The sequence below is a fragment of the Hyla sarda genome, chromosome 8 (assembly GCF_029499605.1).
Source record: "Hyla sarda isolate aHylSar1 chromosome 8, aHylSar1.hap1, whole genome shotgun sequence".
Classification (NCBI taxonomy): Eukaryota; Metazoa; Chordata; class Amphibia; order Anura; family Hylidae; genus Hyla; species Hyla sarda.
Window position 1 is genome coordinate 62,504,551 of NC_079196.1, and position 22,111 is coordinate 62,526,661.

General features: G+C 43.8%; 1 protein-coding gene across 1 annotated transcript in view; it reads right to left on the reverse strand.

The window, feature by feature from the left end:
* Positions 1–229: 229 nt before the first annotated feature.
* PRKRA (protein activator of interferon induced protein kinase EIF2AK2) overlaps positions 230–22,111 on the reverse strand; it is a 53,124-nt gene continuing 31,242 nt past the window's right edge. The window contains exons 3-8 of the mRNA XM_056534364.1: positions 20,603–20,684; positions 18,905–18,989; positions 2,892–3,009; positions 2,359–2,456; positions 1,501–1,675; positions 230–633 (exon numbers count right to left, since the gene is read on the reverse strand). Coding sequence (XP_056390339.1) covers positions 476–633; positions 1,501–1,675; positions 2,359–2,456; positions 2,892–3,009; positions 18,905–18,989; positions 20,603–20,684 — 716 coding nt within the window. The 3' untranslated portion in view covers positions 230–475. The remainder of the gene's footprint in view (positions 634–1,500; positions 1,676–2,358; positions 2,457–2,891; positions 3,010–18,904; positions 18,990–20,602; positions 20,685–22,111) is intronic.

The window sequence follows — 22,111 nt, forward strand, 5'->3', positions numbered from 1 at the left end:
TTGTAGTTATGCAACAGCTGGAGGTACGCAACTACAACTCCCAGAATGCTGAGACAGCAGTTTTCAGAGTTGTAGTTTTGCAACATCTGGATGGCCACAGTTTAGGGACCACTGCACAGTGATCTCCAAACTGTGGCCCTCCAGATGTTGCAAAACTGGAAATTCCACCTCTTGTGGTTTAATCCTCCCCTCAAAACCAATAACATCACAACTGCCAAGAAAAAAAAACTCTGGTTTCTCCAATTTAATTACATTAAAACAAATCCAAAATTCATACCACATAGTCTGGGTTTTAAACTGAAAGTATAACATGATGACATTTAATACTTGGGATGGAGTGATCCAGAACAGTGAAATGTAACATTTTTTTTTTATATTACGACCATTTCATCGACTCTTGAGTAAATGGACAGGTAAAGGGTTAAAGAGAAGTAGGAGGCAAACATTATTTCAGTCTTCATTTTTTCCTTCCATTTCATTTTCTTCCCGCCATGATTTTTAAGTATTGCAGTGCATTGTGGGCAGCATCGTTGTGGGCATTACCACATGAAAGCCCAGTTCCATGGCAGACAGTGACTGGATTGGTGGACAGTTCAGCCAGACACTGGTACTGCCCATTGACACTCAATTCCTCTGCAACAAATCAAAAAGCAATAATGTTGTTAGTAAATAGAAATGAAAGGCAATTTGCACAATGGTACCTTCATATGATCCTGTTGTACTCATGACTGATATAAATTAACATTCTGTACATGAATATAAACTGCCTAGGAAAAAAAGTGATATTCTGTATCAGGAATAAAAGAGTTGTCTTTTTTCCCCCAGAGATCCCAACCTTCTTTTATTAGATTTATTGTAAAAAACATTGATCTATGGAAGATCATGGTAATTGCTCTGACGCACACCAAACATTATAAATTGAAAGGCGTTCTAAGGGAGGAGGGCATCAAACTTTCCCTTGCTTCTCCTTATTATATAAAAATAACATATTGGCCCTAATTTACAAAGTGTTGATTTTCTTTTTTATTAGTGTGGAATGTTGTTTAAGACTTGCAGGATTCCACTTACATTTTAGCTCACAATCCAATAAAAGCAGCTTGGGTTTACAATAGTAAGTCAGGGCCAAGTGACCAGCAGGAGGAGACACTCCAGGGTAAGAGGTAGAGCTGGACTGGCTTAACTATTCTGTGGAGTGGTGACAAGAAAATTGTAGGTTTCTTGCTGTTAAATGCCCAGATAGTTCCCATTTACTGCATTTCAGGGGCTGGGACCAAAGCTGAGATGTTTGCCAGTAGTACTTACATAGGACTTCCTTTCCCTGACTTCTTTCCACAATCACAGCACTTACTCCTCCTTGCTATGCCATGACATAGTGCTGGTAAAGGGGAAATGGAGTGAATAGGCTGGCACTACGCTGGTGATAATTTATAGTACACTGCTATATATGGCATGACGCTTGCCATGATGTGATTATTCCGAGATTTTCACTGAAAGTCTTACCTATATCCATGAAGGAAACTCTAAAATCTTGCTCTTCTGCCACCTCTATTAGCATCTTCACATAGTCTGTGTTGGGAATACTTAGCGGACTTCTTTTCAGCAGGTTTATTTTCTCACCAGATGAATTTTTCAGGGAGTCCCAGGTACATCCAAGATTATTACCAAGAGACTTTTTCTAAAATGATAAAGAAAACTGTTAAAGGGGTACTCCGGTGGAAAACTTTATTTTTAAATGAAATGGTGCCAGAAAGTTAAACAGATTTGTAAATTACTTCTATTTAAAAATCTCAATCCTTTCAGCACTTATTAGCAGTTGTATACTACAGAGGAAATTCTATTCTTTTTGAATTTCTTTTTTGTCTTGTCCACAGTGCTCACTGCTGACACCTCTGTCCGTGTCAGGAGGAATTGTCCAGAGCAGGATAGGATTGCTATGGGGATTTTTCTCCTGCCCTAGACAGATCCTGATACGGGCATCAGGTGTACACAGAGAACACTGTGGACAAGACAAAAAAGAAATTCAAAAAGAAAATAATTTCCTCTGTAGCATACAGCTGCTAATAACTACTGGAAGGGTAAAGATGTTTAACTTTCTGGCACCAGTTCATTTAAAAAAAAATTTTTTTTCCATAGGAGTACCCCTTTAATACCAAAGCCAGAAGGATTATTCTTCAAGCACGATCACAATATATATATTTTTTTTATATATTTTTTGGTTTATTGCATCATAATTCTTTATTCCCCCAATAATGGTGGTAGTAGTAGTAGTACAGGGTGCACCCTTTTGTGTGGCCTGTACCAGGAGGGACAGTAACTCACATGATGTCTATTTGGTGCTCTCATGATCTGCATACTTACTAAAGAGATATTGATATTATCAGCTGGAATGCTTTTTAGTTTGGCAAGCAACTTCTCCGCAGCTATCTTCTTTGCCACCTTTTTTGATGTGCCAGAACCTATAGAGAAAAAGGGGGAAGAATTAACCTATTAGCAATTTTTACCTAAATAAAATACAATGTAAACCCAACATTAAAATGCCTGTAATTTAAGTGGAATAAATGAAGGAATATGTTTCCTATCCTGGATGTATTTATGCCTACACCTTCAGTCGTATTGCAAGATTGTCCCTATGGTCAGACCAAAAGCAGCTGTTTTGAGCACAGGTCCTGTGCCTTATAAAGGCAACATATAGGGGTCATTACCAGGTATTGTATACATGGCTGCAATCTCAAAAGGTCTCTGCGCCTCAGATTTAAAACACAAAAAAAGGTTAAAAAAAACAATATAAAACATGATCTCTTTTACTGTGTGTAAGCATCATTGCAGCCTACATGCCCAGCTTATCCTAATATTACCCGAAATGACAAGGACACTTTAAATAAAATGCTTACCGGTTTCTACAAAACTTTCTACACGACAGGACAAGGTAAACTCTCTCTTATGAGGTGGTCCTGATTCTTGAGACACAAAATACTCAGGTAATCGCCATCCTTTCAGTACAGCAAGCTCCTAGAATGAAAGAAAAGCAGGATACAGGCGATAAGCACAGTGTGATACAAGGCTTCTAAAAATAAAAATGTTTCAGTGAATTTTTTTTTTTACATATTGCCAAAATGGTTCCCAGTTGAAATATCAGTGGACAGTCTCTGCAGAAGAATATATCAGGAATCACCTCATAACTTATGTCACAGCAACATGTCAGCTATAATGCACAAACACTACTCGCTGCCCTACCTCTGGGCTTTCCCAACCACTATTGCCCTCCTATTATACTCCACATGGATTCTAGTAGTAGCTCTAACCTTCTATTATGTTTTACTAACTTAGATGAATTAAAGACTCAACAGACTCTTTCCACTACAGATTTCTAGGGTGGAATCCATGGCAAAAATTTGCCACAAATCCACAGCACAGAAGTCATACCTCAGACTAGTAAAAGTCAAATTTGCACATATTTTCCCACTGCGTAAAAAAATGGCGATTCGCGATACACCTGTCACCACCAATGGACACTATTTCATAGCAGATTTGCAATGTGGAATCTGCAGGAATGTCTGCGGTAATTCCAGCTTCTCTGTAACATACCTCATAAGGCAATAATCTCCAAACTGTGGACCTCCAGCTGTTGCAAAACTACAACTTCAAGCATGTACGGACAGAAGGCCACTGCTATAAAGGATACAATGTGTTGAAGTATGGCCTGTACAGGTAATCTTAGGAAATGTATCAAGACACAGACTACGGCAACGATACCTGATCACTGGTTCATCCGGTGTCCTGCTTTAGACCACTTTTGTCAGGTACTATCCATGCCACACCATGAACACCCAACACACGCACGCACACAACACAGACCTGTTTTGACCAATTGTCTAGCTATCACAATTTGCCTTGTGTTGCCCAGATCCTTACGCTTGCTCATTTTCCTGCTTCCTATGAGTCAATTTCCAGAACAGACTACAGTGGTCCCTCAACATACAATGGTAATCCGTTCCATATGAACCATCGTTTGTTGAAACCATTGTATGTTGAGGGATCCGTGCAATGTAAAGTATAGGAAGTTGTATTCACCTGTCCCCGCCGCTCCGGACCATCACCGCTGCCCTGGATGTCGCCCTCCATCACTGTCGCTGCGTCCCCGTGATTTCCCCGTCGCTCCGGAACGTCTCTGCTGACCGGGAACGTCGCCGTCATCATGTCACTACGCATGCCGCTCCTATTGCATGACGGGACGGTGTGCGCGGCGACGTGATGACGACGATTGAGAGCGCCGGCGATGGTGGGGATCCCGAAGAGGAACACACGGGGCACCGTAAACGGCTATCTGGTGGCAGCTGAAGCAGTCAGTGCTGCTGGATAGCAGTTTATGCGATGGCCCAGACATACAAAAGCATCGTATGTTGATGCTGCCTTCAACATGCAATGGCCTCTGAGAGGCCATCGCATGTTGAAATTATAGTATGTCGGGGCCATCGTAGGTAGGGGGGGGGGGGTCACTGTATTAACTTTTTGTCTTATATACTCCACCCCTCTTAACGCTATTGTCACAACACATTCACGTCACCTTTCCGTGGTTTTAATGTTAGGGCTGAATGGTGTACATTTCACATTGCTATGACAGAACAGACTAACTAGAGTGTAACATCTGCATAAGTTATATCTAAATAAGTTAAACATCTTTAACAAAAAAAAAATTTAAAATTAATAATAATTACAATCATTACTAAAGAGCAATGGTCAAGGATACAAAGGAGGGCTAGGCTGGATGCACATGTAAAACATATCTAGGAGTTTGGTTTAGGCTCCTGTACTGCTCACTGGGGCTTTGTGCCAAACTGAATGGCAGCTGAGCTTAGGCCCTTCTCAAATTTAGTATGAAGAGGACCTGCTGTTGCAGAACGTCAGCTGTGGATTTAGACCAAGTCACAGGCATACTGCCAAAGGCCTTCTGGATAAATAAGTAGGTCAGTAAGTATGTCAGTTTAGTAAGACATACAGCATTGCACATAAGTTAGTCCACCCCATTACATTTTGTATTTCCTATCACTATACTTAAAGCACTACAGTCATGAAAAACAACTTTTGACATGTTACGCAGACACATCAAAAGTTGTTGATTTCGCAGGGTCTCACTCAAGAGATAGAAAGAAGATAGAAGTAGTAGAGAAGTAATAGAAGTCCATGCAGAGAAAAGATGGGATCTCCTGGCCGGCCAATAGGAATGCAATGCCACACACTTCCCCAGCTTATATCCCAGGACTGAAGTGGATCCAACTGCATTAACCCCTCAAGGACTTTTCCGTTTTTGCACCTTACCTTTAAAAAAATCATAACTCTTTCAATTTTGCACCTAAAAATCCAAATGATGGCTTAATTTTTGTGCCACCAATTCTACTTTGTAACGACACCAGTCATTTTATCTAAAAATCTACGGTGAAACAGAAGAAAATGAATCATTGTGCGACAAAATTGAAGAAAAAAAATGCCATTTTGTAACTTTTGGGAGCTTCCGTTTCTGCACAGTACATTTTTTGGTAACAATGACACCTTCTCTTTATTCTGTAGGTTCATACGATTAAAATGATCCCCTACTTATTTAGGTTTGATTTTGTCGTACTTCTGAAAAAAATCCTAACTACATGCAGGAAAATTTAGTTTAACATGGTCATCTTCTGACCCCTATAACTTTTTTTTTTTTTTTCCTGCATATGGGGTGGTATGAGGGCTCATTTTTTGGAGCCACGGTCTGAAGTTTTTAGCGGTACAATTTTTGCATTGATCAGACTTATTGATCGCTTTTTTTCATTTTTTCCATTATATAAAAAGTGACAGAAAAATACGCTATTTTGGACTTGGGAATTTTTTTGCGCGTACGCCATTGACCATGCGGTTTAATATATTTTTATAATTCAGACATTTTCGCACGCGCCCATATCACATGTTTATTTTTATTTACACTTTTTTTTTATGTGAAAAGGGGGGTGATTCAAACTTTTATTAGGGAAGGAGTTAAATGATCTTTAACAATTTTTCTTTTCATTTTTTTGGGCAGTGTTATAGGTCCCATAGGGGGCAATAACACTGCACACACTGATCTTTTACATTGATCAATGGTTTCTCATAGGAAACCAGTGATCAATGATTCTGCCGCTTGACTGCTCATGCCTGGATCTCCGGCACTGAGCAGTCATTCGGCGATCGTACACCAGGAGGCAAGGTAGGAGACCCTCCTCGTGTCCTACAGCTGTTCGGGACTGATGAAATTGTGGCGGCCCCGAACAGTGGACGAATGAAATCGCGGCGGTCCCGCGCAGCCCCGAGCTAACCGGCAGGACTTTAGTTTCACTTTAGACGCCGCGTGTCTAAAGGGTTAATAGTGTGCGGCACCGCGATCAGTGCCGCGTGCTATTAGCCACGGGTCCCGGGCCCCGACCCGCTGTGGCCCCGCGTTATAGAACATACAGGTACACCCTAAGTCCTTAAGGGGTTAAGTGAGAACCAATGCGATCATGTCAAAAATATTTTATTTTTGCTCTTTAAAAAACAAAAAAAGGAAATACCCCTGCCCCCTGCAGTGCTCTCCTCTTCCATGTGCTGGGGATCAATAAGTCAATTGCTGCTAATCCAACCTCTAGGCACATCAGTGTCCTACATCAGCAGCAATGTATAGGCCCAGCCCCACTCTTTCTGGTTCTTGGTTCCAATAAGTCACATTGCCACTTACTGCAGCCAGTATTTGGCTGAGAAGAGGCAGCAAGGGGGTTCAAATACCAGAGGCAGAGAGGGGGGTACAAAAGGTATATACAGCTTTCAGGCAGATAACCTCTTTAAACCGGTATTTCAGATTTTTCAGGCCCAGCAACATTTAAAAAACACCGTAACACATACTGCCCTACCTGGGACCCCTGTGGCTCTCCCTGTGACAACTTCTGGCTCCTCCTCCATCCTACTTCTGAAACTGACTATTCTTGGCAATGACGACCCGTTCACCCAGCCACATTGATTTCCTGTCTCAACTAGTGATTGGCTAAGCGTCCTGTCATTGCTGAGACATGTCTGACTCGGAAGTAGGTAAAACAGCAACACGCAAAGAGCCGAAATACGTAACAGGGGGAACCCTGGGGGACATATATATTCAGGCCTAGAAACATGTTTAACCCCTTAAGGACTCAGCCCATTTTGGCCTTTTAAAACATTTAAAAAAAATTTCACAACATTTTTTCGTATTTTCCTCCTCGCCTTCAAAAAATCACAACTCTTATATTTTCATCCACAGACTAGTATGAGGGCTTTGCACGACCAGTTGTCCGTTCTAATGCCATCACTCACAAAAAAAAATACTATTTGTGTGAGGAAATTACACCGTACAATTTACGGTAAAAATGACAAGTGCTATTTATTCTATGGGTCAATACGATTAAAATGATACCCATGATTACATACCTTTGTTACGGTTGCGCGTAAAAAAAAAAAATAAATAAAAAAAATCGCACACTTAAAGAGTACCTGTCATCAACAAAAACTTTTAATATGTTGTTCATAATCATTAATAAAGAGATATTGTAATATATCTTCATTAAAAAATATTAATATTTATACCAGTTTCTTCATTTTATACTTTTGGCCACTAGGGGTCACTCTTCTATGCCTGGTCTGCAGGCAGCTTCCTATGCTTTTCATAGTAAGTGTACAGCTTTTAGGACTAATGCTGAAAGGGCTCTGGTCCTTCCACAGGAAGTTCAGTGCTCTCAGCTCAGGACTCCCAGCCTGTGAGCTACAAGCCTGCACATGCCTCTCATATAACAGAGGCCAGTCACCTCCCCCTCCCCCCTGCTCTGTGTCCTCCCTGCCCCTCACCACAAGTTATCTTATACATTGTATTATCTCACTGCACTCCCTGCTCTGTGCCCCCCCCCCCCCCCCCCCCCACGACATTCATCTTAATCACTGCCTCTGTAATTACTCCCACTGCCCCTGGTTCTCAGCATTGACTTTTTAGTGCAGAGAAACACAGGAGAGAGAGACAGGCTGCCGTCCCTCCCCTGTAATTAGTCTGTATGCACACTGCAGAGCAGTGTTTCCCAACCAGGGTGCCTCCAGCTGTTGCAAAACTACAACTCCCAGCATGCCCGGACAGCTGTTGGCTGTCTAGGCATGCTGGGAGTTGTAGTTTTGCAACAGCTGGAGGTACCCTGGTTGGGAAACACTGCTGCAGAGGGAGAGCAGCATACAGGAAGAAGACTGGCGGGAGTAGAGTCCCGGACAGGCTTCATGTGACATCATGCCTGCCGGGACCCGCCCCCTTCCACCCCTCAGAAAGACAGTGCTCCTGAGCTAATGAAGAGGGATATAAAAAAAAAAAAAAAAAAAAAAAAGTATTTCCACAGCGTTTTAAACCTCAATAAACAAAGGGATAGGCATAGTTAGAGTAAGGGACAGATGGGGAGGGGGATCAGGGAAAGTTTAGATGATGACAGGTACTCTTTAACCAAATTTGTACGTTTAAAATCCCTCTATTTTGAAGACCTATAAGTTTAATTTTTCCGTATAAGTGGCCGTATGAGGGTTCATTTTTTGCGCCATGATCTGTACTTTTTATTGATACCAAATATGCATTTTTTTAACTTTTAATAAATTTTTTATAAAAATTTTTGGGAATAAAATTATAAATAAGCAATTTTGTACTTTTTTTCTAAGTTCCCACTGTTCACCGTACAGTATCATTAACATTATATTTTAATAGTTCGGATATTTACTCCTGCGTCGATACCAAATATGTTTATAATAGAAAAAAAAAAAAAAAAAATTCTATATATATATATATATATATATATATATATATATATATATATATATATATATAAAATAATAATAAAATAAATATATATTTATAAAAAAAAATTTTTTATATATATATATTTTTTTATTTATTTTTTTTTACACTTTTTGGGGTGAAATGGGGAAAATGGGACGATTTACATTTTTATTGGGGGAGGGGATGGGGAGGGGATTTTTCAAATTTAAAAAAAAAATTTTTTACTTTTAATTTTACACTTTAATAGTCCCTATAGGGGACTATTTATAGCAATCATCGATTGCTAATACTGTTCAGTGCTATGCATAGGGCATAGCACTGATCAGTGTTATCGGACAACTTCTGCTCTGGTCTGCTTTATCTCAGACCAGAGCAGAAGACCCGTGGAAGGCAGCGGAGGCAGGTGAGGGGACCTCAGTCTGTCGTTCTGAATGATCGGATATCCGCGGCAGCACTGAGGGTAAGCCGATTCATTTTAGTGACCGCAGCACTGCAGATGCCATGATCTGTATCTGTGATCGCGGATGTCGCCCATTACCGACAGGTTCCTGGCTGCTATCAGCAGCCGGGACCTGCCGCACATGACCCGGGCATCGCTCCAATGCTTGCAGTCATGTATAGGATGTAAATGTACATCCTGGTGCGTTAAGTACCACCGCACCTGGATGTATATTTACGTCCTGCATTGTTAAGGGGTTAAAAAAATTAGGTATCTGGAATAAGCCTTTAAATTTATCCATTGGGCAATACAGTGACAGTTTGCAGATCAATAATGGTGCCAACACCACCAGCAGAGGGCCTTCACGTAAGCATATCTGGATAGGAAGTCCTAAATCTACACGCTGTTCCAAATTATATTTTTCTCATTTACCTAAATTGATGTAAATAACAGTCAGCATAATTCTCATGTTATCAACTATTAAGAGTACAATTCAAATTTTATTAAACAAACCTGATAACAGTATTTTTTTTAAACAGTAAATAAGGGCCACTGTGCGTAATAATTTGGAACAGTGCATTGTAAGTTTTTTTAATAAGAGTGTTGTGTAGGTTTCTTTGTGGGTTTTAATTCCCTACAATTTGTTTTCCACGGTATTTACTAAAGTTTCCCTACATTTTGGCTTTTTTTTTTTTTTTTTTTTTTTTACACACACATGCTCTGATCTATCTGGTTTTCCGCAGCTCAAATCCACCACATTTTGTGTGGAAACCTTAGTAAATATGTTGGGTTTTTGTGAAAATGTCGGGAACACGCCCACTTTCCCCAGCTGTCACGCCCCTTTTTCGGGTTTTCTTAGCAAAATGGAGAGTTAGTCTGATTTTTTTCAATTCTGCCACAAACTCTGGCGCAATGCAAAAGAATCTGGCGCACAACCTGACAAAACATGTCTGTTTTGCAATAGTAAATGAGGGCCAGTAAGTTTCAAAACACTTTATAGGTGGTAAAGAACTGAAAATTGTCATTTGTAGCAGCATATTTACTGAAATCAAAAGCGATTTCAATCAAACTTTTAACAACATTTTAACTTGTCACGTTACATTTTAACATAGGACCCCTTAATTGATAGGAGCTTCACAAGTCTTGCATCCATTGAACTTGTGAGTTTTTGGTCAGTTTCTGCTTGAATTTGTTTGCAAGATGTCAGAATAGCCTCCCAGAGCTGCTGTTTGAATGTAAACTGCCTCCCACCCTCATAGATCTTTTGCTTGAGGATGCTCCAATGGTTCTCAATAGGATTGAGGTCAGGGGAGGATAGAGTCCACACCATGACGTTCTCTCCTTTTATCCCCATAGCAGCCATTGATGCAGAGGTATTCTTTGTAGCATGAGATGAAGATTTTATTACGGAAAGCATAGTCCTTCCTTCTGTACCAGGGAAGAAAGTGGTCAGTCAGAAACTCCACATACTTTGTAGAGGTCATCTTTTGAGACTGCCTTGTTTCTTGTGGTTTTGCTTTGGTGCGTTCCTCCGTTTCCCCCTTTGAGGCTATACCAATGGCTGTGTCCTGGATAGGTTGCTTATTTGCTTTGATTCCCCCCCCCCCTCCCCCCGCCCTTGTTCTTTGGCCTCCACTTTGACCATTCGGTCACTGGTTTGTTTTGCGACAAGTCTTCTTTGTCAGTGTCTGTTGATTTTTTTTATGGTATGTCTTTCTTGTGTTTTCCCTTTTTTCCTTTTTCTGGTTTTTGACATGAGTGGTTGCAACTTGATCTCTTTGGACCGGTTGTCCCCTCCACTATCCTGGACAGCTCGTTTGGTGGTTTGAGTGAGTATTCTGCAGTTTGTGCTGTGTCTTTTCCCTTTGATTCCTCATGGCCAAGTGTGTCTCTTTGAATGTCAAGGGCCTTAACTCCCCCTTGAAACGGCACCTACCGCGGGAGCTGGTAATGCAGCGAGCAAATATATACCTTCAGGAGACACACTTTGAACATTCAGGCTCCTTTCAATTCCTTCATCACTTGTATCCCCAGGTCTTTATAGCCTCTGCTCCCCAGAAGGTTGCTGGGGTAGCTATCCTTATCTCTCGCACCTGTCCTTTGCTGGTTTCCTCCTGTTATGCTGACCCCCTGGATCGCTTTATTATTATAGAGGGTTCTCTGGGGGGTAAACAACTCCTACAGTGTAATCTTTATGCCCCTAATGCTTCCCAAACCCCCTTTTTGCGACGGGTCCTTGCTCACCTCCACTAGTATCCGCCCTCAGCGTGGCTCCTTGGGAGGGAGGGAGGGAGGGGGGCGGGGGGGGGGATTTTAATCTAGTTTTTTCCCCCCTCTTCTCCCAATGCAGTCTGCCGACTCTCTCGGAGTCTGATCGTGAAGTGCTAAATGCTCCTATTACTTTTGAGGAACTGTCTAACGTGCTTAAGACTCTCCCTGCAGGGCGCTCTCCGGGTCCAGATGGTTTCACCTACTTGTACTACAAGACTTTCTCTTCTACCCTCCTACCTAGGCTTGTTTCCTTTTCAATTCTTTGAGGGTGGGGAAGAGATCCTGTGGTCTCTATTGCAGGATATATCCGGGGTCTCCATCCATGATAGGGAATTCAAGATTTGCCTCTTTGCCGATGATGTCCTCCTTACTCTCACTAAGCCTCTAGTCTCTCTTCCTAAACTTTATAGGGTTCTCCATTCCAATGGTGTGGTTTTGCTGCCCCTGAATCTTACCCTGTCTTTATCCTCCCTTCTATGAACTAACCTCCTTTAAATGGTCGCCTTCTGCAATAAAATATCTGAGGGTACTGCTATCTCCTTTTACTCATCTCTCTATTCTACTAATTTCCCCTCTCTCTTTCGGGACCTAAGGGCTCTTTTGGAGAAGTGGCGGTCCCAATATATTTATTTTTTCGGTCGAATCGCGGCGGTTAAGATGATCATTCTCCCTAAATTGCTTTATTACTTCGAGACCCTGCCAGTGAGGATCCCACTCTCTGCTCTTCGCTCCTTTCAATCTGCTTATTTTTCAATTCATCTGGGATGCTAAATGGCATTGACACCCGATGTCAATCATGTTAGCTAGCACATCTATGGGGGGGGCTTAAGTGTACCTGATGTCAAATGTTACTGGGCTGCCCATTTACGTCAATTTGGTTGCATGGTCTACATATCATGGGGGGGCTGTCATGTGCCCCTCATATATAATATATATAGTGTAGTATGAGGTATAGAACGTATATAAGGAGCAATATGACGTCACGTCCCTTCACCTCCCCTGTCCTGCCGGTTTCTCTCTCAGCTCCATGTTCCTGCTCTCCGCACGTGCTTCCTGTATCACATGCCGCGCAGCACTCCCGCGGATTGGCTGTCGCGCCTCTCACTTGTTAATGTACAGTCAGGACGGGACGCGATTCTGAGGTAAATGTTACCGGCTCGCTGCCGGGGCCCCAGGGTGTACGGGGCCCACCGCCTGATCCAGGTGTAGTAAGATGGCCGCTCTGTCCTCCAATAAGCTGCGAGAACCGAGCCCTGACTCCGCCCACACCGTGAACGGAGCCGAAGGAGGAGAGTGTGGCCCCTACAGGAAGTGATAGCTATGGGGCCCCCTGGGATCAATCTGTTATCCTTTGCCATGCAGAGCAGTGAGACTTCAAGACTGATTGGGGGCGCATGCGCGGGACGCATTATTGGCAAGGTTAGATGCCGATAACTTACAAAATCGTGAATATCGGCCGATAATGTAGGCCAATCCGATAACCGGTTGATCCCTAGTTTTTTTTTTTTTTGTGTCTGTGTTTGGGAGCCTTTCCCTTGCCTATTGTGGCTTGTGTCTGCCCTTGATTACCTCTTCCTCCCCCCCCCCCCCCTCCTGCCCTTCTAAGGTTAAGCCCCCAGTTTTTGCTATTCTAGATAGGTCTTCCTCGGCTTTAGTTGGGTTGAGGTGTGGATTGTGGACTAGTGATGTTTAGTAGCCGTTTGCTGTTATCACACTGCTTGTTTTGCCTTCTGACCTTCGGGTCCCCTGTGTAATTGTTGTCTTGTATCAATTTTGTATTATAAAAATAAAAATTTACAGTTGAAAAAAAAAATCTTAATCCTTTCAGTACTTTTCTGCTGCTGTTATGATCCTTTTTAGGAACGGTCCAGAGCAGGATAGGTTTTCTATGGGGATTTGCTCCTACTCTGGACAGTTCCTAAAATGGACAGAGGTGTCAGCAGAGAGCACTGTGGTAAGGCAGAAAAGAAATTAAAAAAGAAAAAACTTCCTGTGGATCATAACAAAAGCTGAAAAGTACTGAAAGGATTAAGATTTATTAATACAAGTCATTTACAAGGCTGTTTAACTTTCTGGCACCAGTCGATTAAAAAAAAAATTGGAGCAATTGAAGATGACTGGATAGGGCAGTGACCACCTTTAATGTGCTTTGAATAGACTGGCTGTCAAGGCAGACCAAATGCCCCTGCTGTATAATATTAGGTAAAAGTAACAAAAATACAATCTGCTCCATAGTAGAATAGAACCCTATCGATTCTGGAAGGAAGAGAACTATGTAATGCGTTGTTGCCAAGTACTTCAGAAATCAGCACTGATACATGATGAGCCAACAAAAGTGCAAACCATGCTGTGACAGGCATTTCTATAGCCAGGGTGAGATAGCATTTCATCCATGTTACCCAACTACATATCAATTACAGGCATGAGGAATTCCCTGAAAACTGGTCACATGACAGAATCAAAAATGAGGATTGTGTATCTGGTCCTTACTGGATAGGACTACAGCACATATAGGTACAGCATTACTATTCGATTAAATTATTAATAAAACTTGCTTAAAAATGGTATACCAGCATACAAAACTTAACTGCACTTTAAAGTATACAATACCAAGTTAATAGTCTCCATTTTATAGTAATTAAAGACATCCTGCAGCAGCAAAACATGGGTGTATGCAAGCACTTAATGATTCAGGACATTTATTTTTAAGCAAGAACCCATGTAAGTCCATCCTATGTCCTCTTTGTTACAGCTTCTGTGCCTGATTGCATCTCATTAAACCGATTTAACTTAGAGCCACCAAAGAGGATATGGGCAGGACTTATCTGAACTCTTGCCATACTGGGGGAACCCCCTTGGTACTTTGGCCTCATTTGCAATGGTTTAAACAGAAAGGTTTATATCCCACAGATTGAGAGGACTATTGAAATAAAAAGGTATGCCCAGAATCCTGGAGACTAGCCCAATCTAGTCATGGGTTTAGTTACACTCCTGTCTTCCTGCTCACATATCCATCTCTTTAGTAGTTTCCCATGTAATCCCTCATCACTTACAAAATATGACTTTTATAGTTTGTTGCCTAGGGTTTGGACTTTTTTTTTTTTCCCCCCGCACATGCTCATTTGTAGCACTAGAAGTTATGAGGAAGGTTAGACTTAAGACTAGTCCGTTGCTGCCCCGGCGCCGTGTCTATGGGGAGGCGCAGCCCAGGGACTGGTTTGAGTGGTAGTGGGGCTGCTCTGCCAGTCGTGTCGTTCCCCTGTGGGCACTCTTGTTGGGGCGGTGGTGGTGGGCACTCAGTGCTGCGTCATTTTATGCTAGGGATTAGGGATCGACCGATTATCGGTATGGCCGATATCATCGGCCGATAATCACGATTTTGGGAATTATCGGTATCGGCAATTATCTTGCCGATAAGTCGATAATGCCCCGCCCCCACCGCACCGCGACCGCCACCCCCTCGACCCGCCGCACTGCACCCCCGACCCACCGCATCACGTCGCACCCCCCAACGTGATGCTAGGCGGTATACCGGTATGGATTTTTGCCCATACCGCTATACCGGTCGGGCCCCTCCCCCACCCTCCGAGTCAATAAAAAAATTAAACTTACCCGTAATGGGGGTGGTCCAGGCCATCCTTCCTTCATGTATTGTCCGGGGGCATTCCGGGTGGAGGGTAGTCCGGTCCGGGCTGTCCTTCTCCCACGGTCTTCTCCACTCCGGGCAGGCTCCGGCCTAGTACGCTGCATAGACGCCGCTACGCTGTGACGTCAGGTGCGTCACTGCGCAGCGACGTCTATGCAGCGTACTAGGCCGGAGCCTGCCCGGAGTGGAGAAGATGACCGCCGGAGAAGAAGGACAGCCCGGACCGGACCACCCTCCACCCGGAACGCCCCCGGACACTACATGAACGATGGATGGATGGATGGATGGCCCGGACCACCCGGACAGGTAGGGGAGAGAAGCGGGTGGTGGCGGCGGTCTATGGCCCCGCAAAAGCCACTGCAGATCATTGATTTAAAGCGCCCGCTTTAAATCAATGATCTGCAGCGGTGTCGCAGGGGGTTAAATAGCTGATAACTTATACCGGAATATAGGTATAAGTTATCGGCTATCGGCCCTAACCTGCACCGATTATCGGTATCGGCATCGGCCCTAAAAAACAGATATCGGTCGATCCCTACTAGGGATGCTAGGGACCCACTACTTACAGGTGGCCGTGACGTGGCTAGTGGGCTTGCACTTCACAATCATAAAGTACACTAACGACCAGCTAGTTTAATAAATGTTGCTGAGAAGCATTAGATCTAGGTGCATGTTGTGGATGTGCGACCATGTCTGTTTTTTCTCAAGTTGAATTTAGACTGTTTGTCTATGTCACAGAAGAGGATAAAACTAGGAACTAATGTGGGCACAATATTAAGGTGGAGACTTGCACTTTGACAGCTAGGGAAACACAGGCGGAGGAGGACAGCCCGGAATAGATGTCAGCAATGCATGATCTGAATTGTAATTGCAACCCACATGGTTACCACTAAAGCCCCTCCCATTGTTACTGCACTATGTAACACATAAGAAAAAGGGTATCAGTGGTGCAAACTGAGATGGCCGCACACTAGGTCTGCTCCTGCTCCTGTGACCGTAAACTAGCTCCTGGTGACCCTGCTACTTTAGATGGGTAGGACCTCCCGACGTTCCAAGAAGCCTTCCTCCATCATCCAGCTGTCTCCTGCTCCGCCTAGAGACATTCTCTGCTACCTACGGGCGCCCCCGGCCTCCGCACCTGACTGCCCGCCTGCTATTACAGGTCTCTCTTCCGGGGTCCTACCTCCAACCAGGCTGCGGATCCTGCTGCACTCCAGCTACCTGCTCCGGTGGCCCTGGTGACTCCTTTCTGACAGCTGCCGCCTGTCCCCGCTGTTCAGACCCGGCTCCGTGCGGCAGTCCGGATGCCCACACCCTGCTCTTCTGTGGAGACTTCGGAGCTTCTAGTCCCTGACGCCGCTCCTGCTGGGGCGCCTCCTGCATCTTCTGCGCCCGGAGTTGGCGGTGAGTGATTCCTTCAGCATGTCAGCCAGAAGTCCAAGTACGCTGAGTGCTGCTCAGCCATCCATCCCTGCCGGGCATTTGATCTCCTCCCCCTCCTTGAGCACAAGGCTGCCATCTTGGGCATCACTGGTCAAGGGATCACCCTAATCTCCCTCCTGCCCGCTGGTGTCCTCTGCTGGCCCTCCTCACTCTGCACACCCCTCACCTGCATCTACGGCCTTGGGGTCTGCGCTGCCCTCCTCTGTGTTGCCCACCTCGGAGGGGTCTTGGTCTGTGTTGCCTGACCCCCCCCCCCTCTCATTACCCTCTGAGCCCCACTCTGCTGGCTGCGTTCCCTCCTGCTTCAACAAAGTCACAGAGGGTCATGTCAGTACACAAGATGGCTACTGGTGCCTCCTGCCTGCCCTCCCAGGGGAGTCCTCCGCTTTCCTCAGAGCCTTTGGTGCCTCCTATGACAGTGACTGCCACTTCGTCCTGGGATGCCCTTTCAGAAGCTGATCTGGTCTGCTCAGGCTTACCTGCACCCTCACCTGCCCTTCGGATTTAAGTCAGCTCCTCTCCCAAATTCCAACTAAAGAGGACTTCCTTTCATTTATTGTTGAAGTAGAAAATACCTGTCGGGCGGAGATTTCGTCCCTGCGCCAAGACTTGCCGCATGTTTCTGACAGACAACAACAAAAAACGTGGGCTCTGGTGTGTCCTTAATATAAGGATACACTGGCGAATGTCTCAATTTTAACATCAGTGTTGAGGGATAGCCAATGTCATTGTTTACATCTACCACAGTAGTGCACCTAAATTTCTGTATTGTATTATTCTAATTGTTACACATCCACACTTTTTATCTGGTGTAGGATTCTATTGTGGCACTTGTAGTCCGCTGCAGGCATCCTCCATTGTATGCATTTTTATGCTGGGGATCGCCCCTAGCAACGGACTACAAGGGCAGGATCTGCTCCCCCGGTATATATGCACAACTGCATTTGGAGTTGAGCACCTCTAGCCATTTGAGACCACGTTTTTTGTTGTTTGTAAATTTATACGTGGAGGTGTGTAAACTCCATATGTTAATGCGCCTTGAACATTTTCCAGGCAGCATTAGGGTTGCACCTGTGAGGCCATGCACCTATATCAGCCAACTTGGGTGGGGCTTGTAGCCTCTCTCCCCCCTTCCATTGTATGTGTGCTTAGTCACGCTGGAGGGAACTGGGAGTAGGCTACATGTCGACCTAGTGCTGCTGTAATTGCCCACTGGCCCCTGGTTTTTGCTTATTACGCACAGGTAGGTTAGCGTTAGGTCCCGCGCCATCTGAGAAACCTTGGCGTTGGTGTGCGGGCTCTGGTGTGTCCTTTATATAAGGATACACTGGCGAATGTCTCAATTTTAACATCAGTGTTGAGGGATTAGCCAATGTCATTGTATACATCTACCACAGTAGTGCACCTACATTTCTGTATTGTATGTTTCTGACAGGGTTGAGGGTTTAGAGGATGCTCATGATACCACCAGGCTTATATTGCTCAGCTTCACTCTACCATTGCATCTCAAACAGACTATCAGTTACCTCCATGCCCACATTGAGGACCCCCCCCCATCCCTTTGTTTGTGGCCCTCTCGCATAAACGGCTATCCGGCAGTGCAGACTGCTTCAACTGCCGACGGATAGCTGTTTACGGTGCCCCGTGAGCTCCGGTGATGTCTCTTACCTGTCCTCGGGGCTCCGGCTCGTCCTCTTAGGGATCCCCTGCATAGTCAGCGCTCTCCAGCGATGTCATCACGTTGCTGCGCACGCCGTCCAGTCATCCAATAGGAGCGGCATGCGTAGCGACGTGATGGCGGCGACGGAGCGCACGGATGCCGGGGAAGCAGAGGCCTTGCCAGAGCGTCGAGGACACCTCGGGGACGCGGCGACAGCGATTGACGGCGACATCCCGGGCAGTGGTGACAGGTGAGTACAACTTCCTCTAACAGTGGTCTTCAACCTGCGGACCTCCAGATGTTGCAAAACTACAACACCCAGCATGCCCGGACAGCCAACGGCTGTCCGGGCATGCTGGGTGTTGTAGTTTTGCAACATCTGGAGGTCTGCAGCTTGTAGACCACTGGCCTATACTTTACATTGCACGGATCGCTCAACATGCGATGGTTTCAACAAACAGATTACCATCGTATGTTGAGGGACCACTGAAATTTTCTTGCAGCCTTCCTCCAAGTTTTAATGTCTGGACAGTCGGGAAATAACCCTGTACAGCAGTTTTAAAATAAACAGCTATGTTACCCTACATAACCAAGGTATGCAAAAAAATAAATCAGAATACAAACAAGTACCTGTAAGGAACCAACTGGGTTGCCTTGAACCTGATTGGTTGGTTGTTTGGATGCATCTTTTGTGATGGGTTCTGTCATGGGCAAGCTGTAAATTCAAATAAGAGTTGTATGTAAAAAAGGATTTATATTTTTCTTTGCATTACAGAACAATATTCATCAGACTAAAATGGTACCACATAAAGTTTATTATTTCATCTGAAAAGATGAGCCAATGCAGGATGAATCCAGTGAGGACATTTACTGTAAGGGCACAAGTAGAGAAAAGTATATAAACGTTTCAAAGGGGTTAATCCAGGTTAAAAAATGTATGTCCTTTCGGGTATGTTCACACTACAGAATCTATGGACGCCGATGCACTAATATAGCATTGGTGTTAACGATGACAACCGATGACGACTGATTCACACTACAGAATTTCAACAGTGGAAATTCATTTGCCAAAGAATGAGCATGTTCTTTAATTTGGGGGAACAAGACCGGAATGATCAGCTCACCCTTTACTTGGGGGGAGGTTCCAGCGCACGGAGATCCACAGCACAAGTGGTTCAGACCACTTATACAAATTTCTGGTACATGCTCTTTTTATGCAATTGTGAAATAAAGACAAAGTTTTTTATCCAAAATTTTCTACAAGCATTGGACTACTAACTTTCTTAGGCTGGATTCACATCACGATTTGAGTGTCCGCTGCACAGATACGATTTCAGAAGCTCAAATCGCCTGGAATCGTATCTGTGCAGGGACAGGTACTGACAGATACGGAGCCATTAACTCTTATGGCGCTGTGGACTCGATCGTAGTCTGCTAGTGACTACGATCTGGTCCTTTTCTCAGCAGGTCAGATTTTTGACAGGGACTGAAAATCGTTGCAGACCACGGTTTTCAGTCTGTGTCAAAAATCTGACCTGCTGAGAAAAGGACCAGATCGTAGTCACTAGCAGACTACGATCCAGTCCGCAGCCCCATAAGAGTTAATGGCTCCATATCTGTCAGTACCTGTCCCTGCACAGATACGATTTCAGGCGATTTGAGCTTCTGAAATGGTATCTGTGCCGCGGACACTCAAATCGTGATGTGAATCCAGCCTTAGAGTTATGCAAGAACTCCACTGCAGTAAATGATGACGGAGCACACCCTAGAGTGGTCCTAGCATCAAAGGATTTTGGCAACAGCTGCTCTCACGGAATCTCTGGCCCGAAATGTCTTCTGGTAGACATTTTCATTGTGTGAACATATCCTTTCGCAGATAGGCCATCAATATTGGATCGGCCAGGGTGATACATCTGGCATTAATAGTGTGAAGGGGCTGTGGTGCTTGGACGATTAGCATGGCCTTCTAAGGGGTCAGGAGTTTAAGAGCTACTTCTGTACATGCAATCAATGTACTATTAGTAGAAGTTGTGCAACGTATGGCAGCATTGCTTATTTCAAGTGAACGGGACAACATTGCTGTACTTTGCACTGCTGCTACAAATAGTATGACAATTGCTGGTAAAGCACATGTAGACACCAAGGTGGCTGAGCTGCTGGCACAAGTACCACAGACTGTTAGTTGATTGGTGGGGATGCTGGGAGTGATCCAATTATAAATGCTAAGTAACCCCCTTTCAATGTTGCATGACCCACAAAAGAGACTGATAGAGGACCCTAAGGATGAAAAGTAAAAAAAATAAAAAAAAAATAAAAAAAATTTCTTACTTCAAGTTGGCATCTCCTCTTAATATGTTCAAAGCTGACTCTGCAGCTTTATGTTTCGCTACTTTCTTGCTTGGCCCCTCGCCTACAGGAGAAAAAGTTAAAAAAAAAAAAAAGGGTTATGAAAGAAACATGAAAATCAGATAATCAAGGAGGTTGTCTGTAGGAATAGTGAAAATACAGAAAAGGAAATCCTTAGGAAATAAACCAACTCAACCAGCATTGTTCCAGAGCTGATTCTCCAGGGGTTCCTGACATCTTTCTTCACTTTCCCTGCAGCAATGACAGACTAGTACTGTACAGTTGGTTGCAGTAATCATGTAGACCAGTGTTTCTCAACCAGGTTGCCTCCAGCTGTTGCAAAACTACAACTCCCAGCATGCTCAGACAGCCAATGGCTGTCTGAGCATGCTGGGAGTTGTAGTTTTGAAACAGCTGGAGGCACACTCGTTAGGAAACAGTGATGTAGATGTACATGATGCCATCGTTGTAGTAAATAGACTTATGAGGGACTACAGAAGCTCAGGAGCAGTGCACCTGTGTGTTTTTTTTTTTTGTGGCATCTCCTACAGGTACTTCCATTGATTATACTGTCAGACATTCCCTTAAAGGGAACTGGTGCCAGAAAGTTAAACAGACTTGTAAATTACTTCTATTAAAATATCTTAATCCTTTTAGTACTTTTTAGCAGCTGTATGCTACAGAGGAAATTCTTTACTTTTTGAATGTATTTTTTGTGTTATCCACAGTGCTCTCTGCTGACACCTCTGTCCGTGTCAGGAACTGTCCAGAGCAGGATAGATTTGCTATGGGGATTTTCTACTGCTCTGGACTGTATCTGATACGGGCATCAGGTGTCAGCAGAGAGATCTGTGGATAGCACAAAAAAGAAATTCAAAAAAAGATTTTCCTCTGTAGCAAACAGCTGCTAAAAAGTACTGAAAGGATTAAGATTTTTTTAATAGAAATAATTTACAAATCTGTTTAACTTTCTGGCACCAGTTCTTTAAAAAAATAAAATAAAATAAAGAAAAGTTTTTCACCGGAGTACCCCTTTGAAATAAGTACTCAAAAAAGTATTTAAAAAAGGAGACATAAGCTGTGGACAACATTTATAAAGTATACCGGTAAGCATTTTTCCTTGATGGAGTGATTTAAGAGGGAATAGCTACTTAAACTGGTATTCAAGCATTAAAAATGAAAAAATAAAAAAAAACATATGTTGCTGGGGCAGTGTTAAAATACAAAACCCACCTCCTTCAGAGATGAGTACATGAGCAGGACCTGCCAGCACAGTCAATCACTGCCTGAAAATGGACACCATTGTGATGGCCAACAAGTGACTGAACAGGCAAGTCCTGCAGCGAGTGCTCATCTAGGATGAAATGAATGAGAGCTGCAGGGGACTGGTGGTGGGTATGTCTAGTTTTTTTCCCCCTATTTTAACCCAGCCCCAGCAATACACAATAAAAAGATATATAATATAAAAATATAAAAATATAAATATTATAA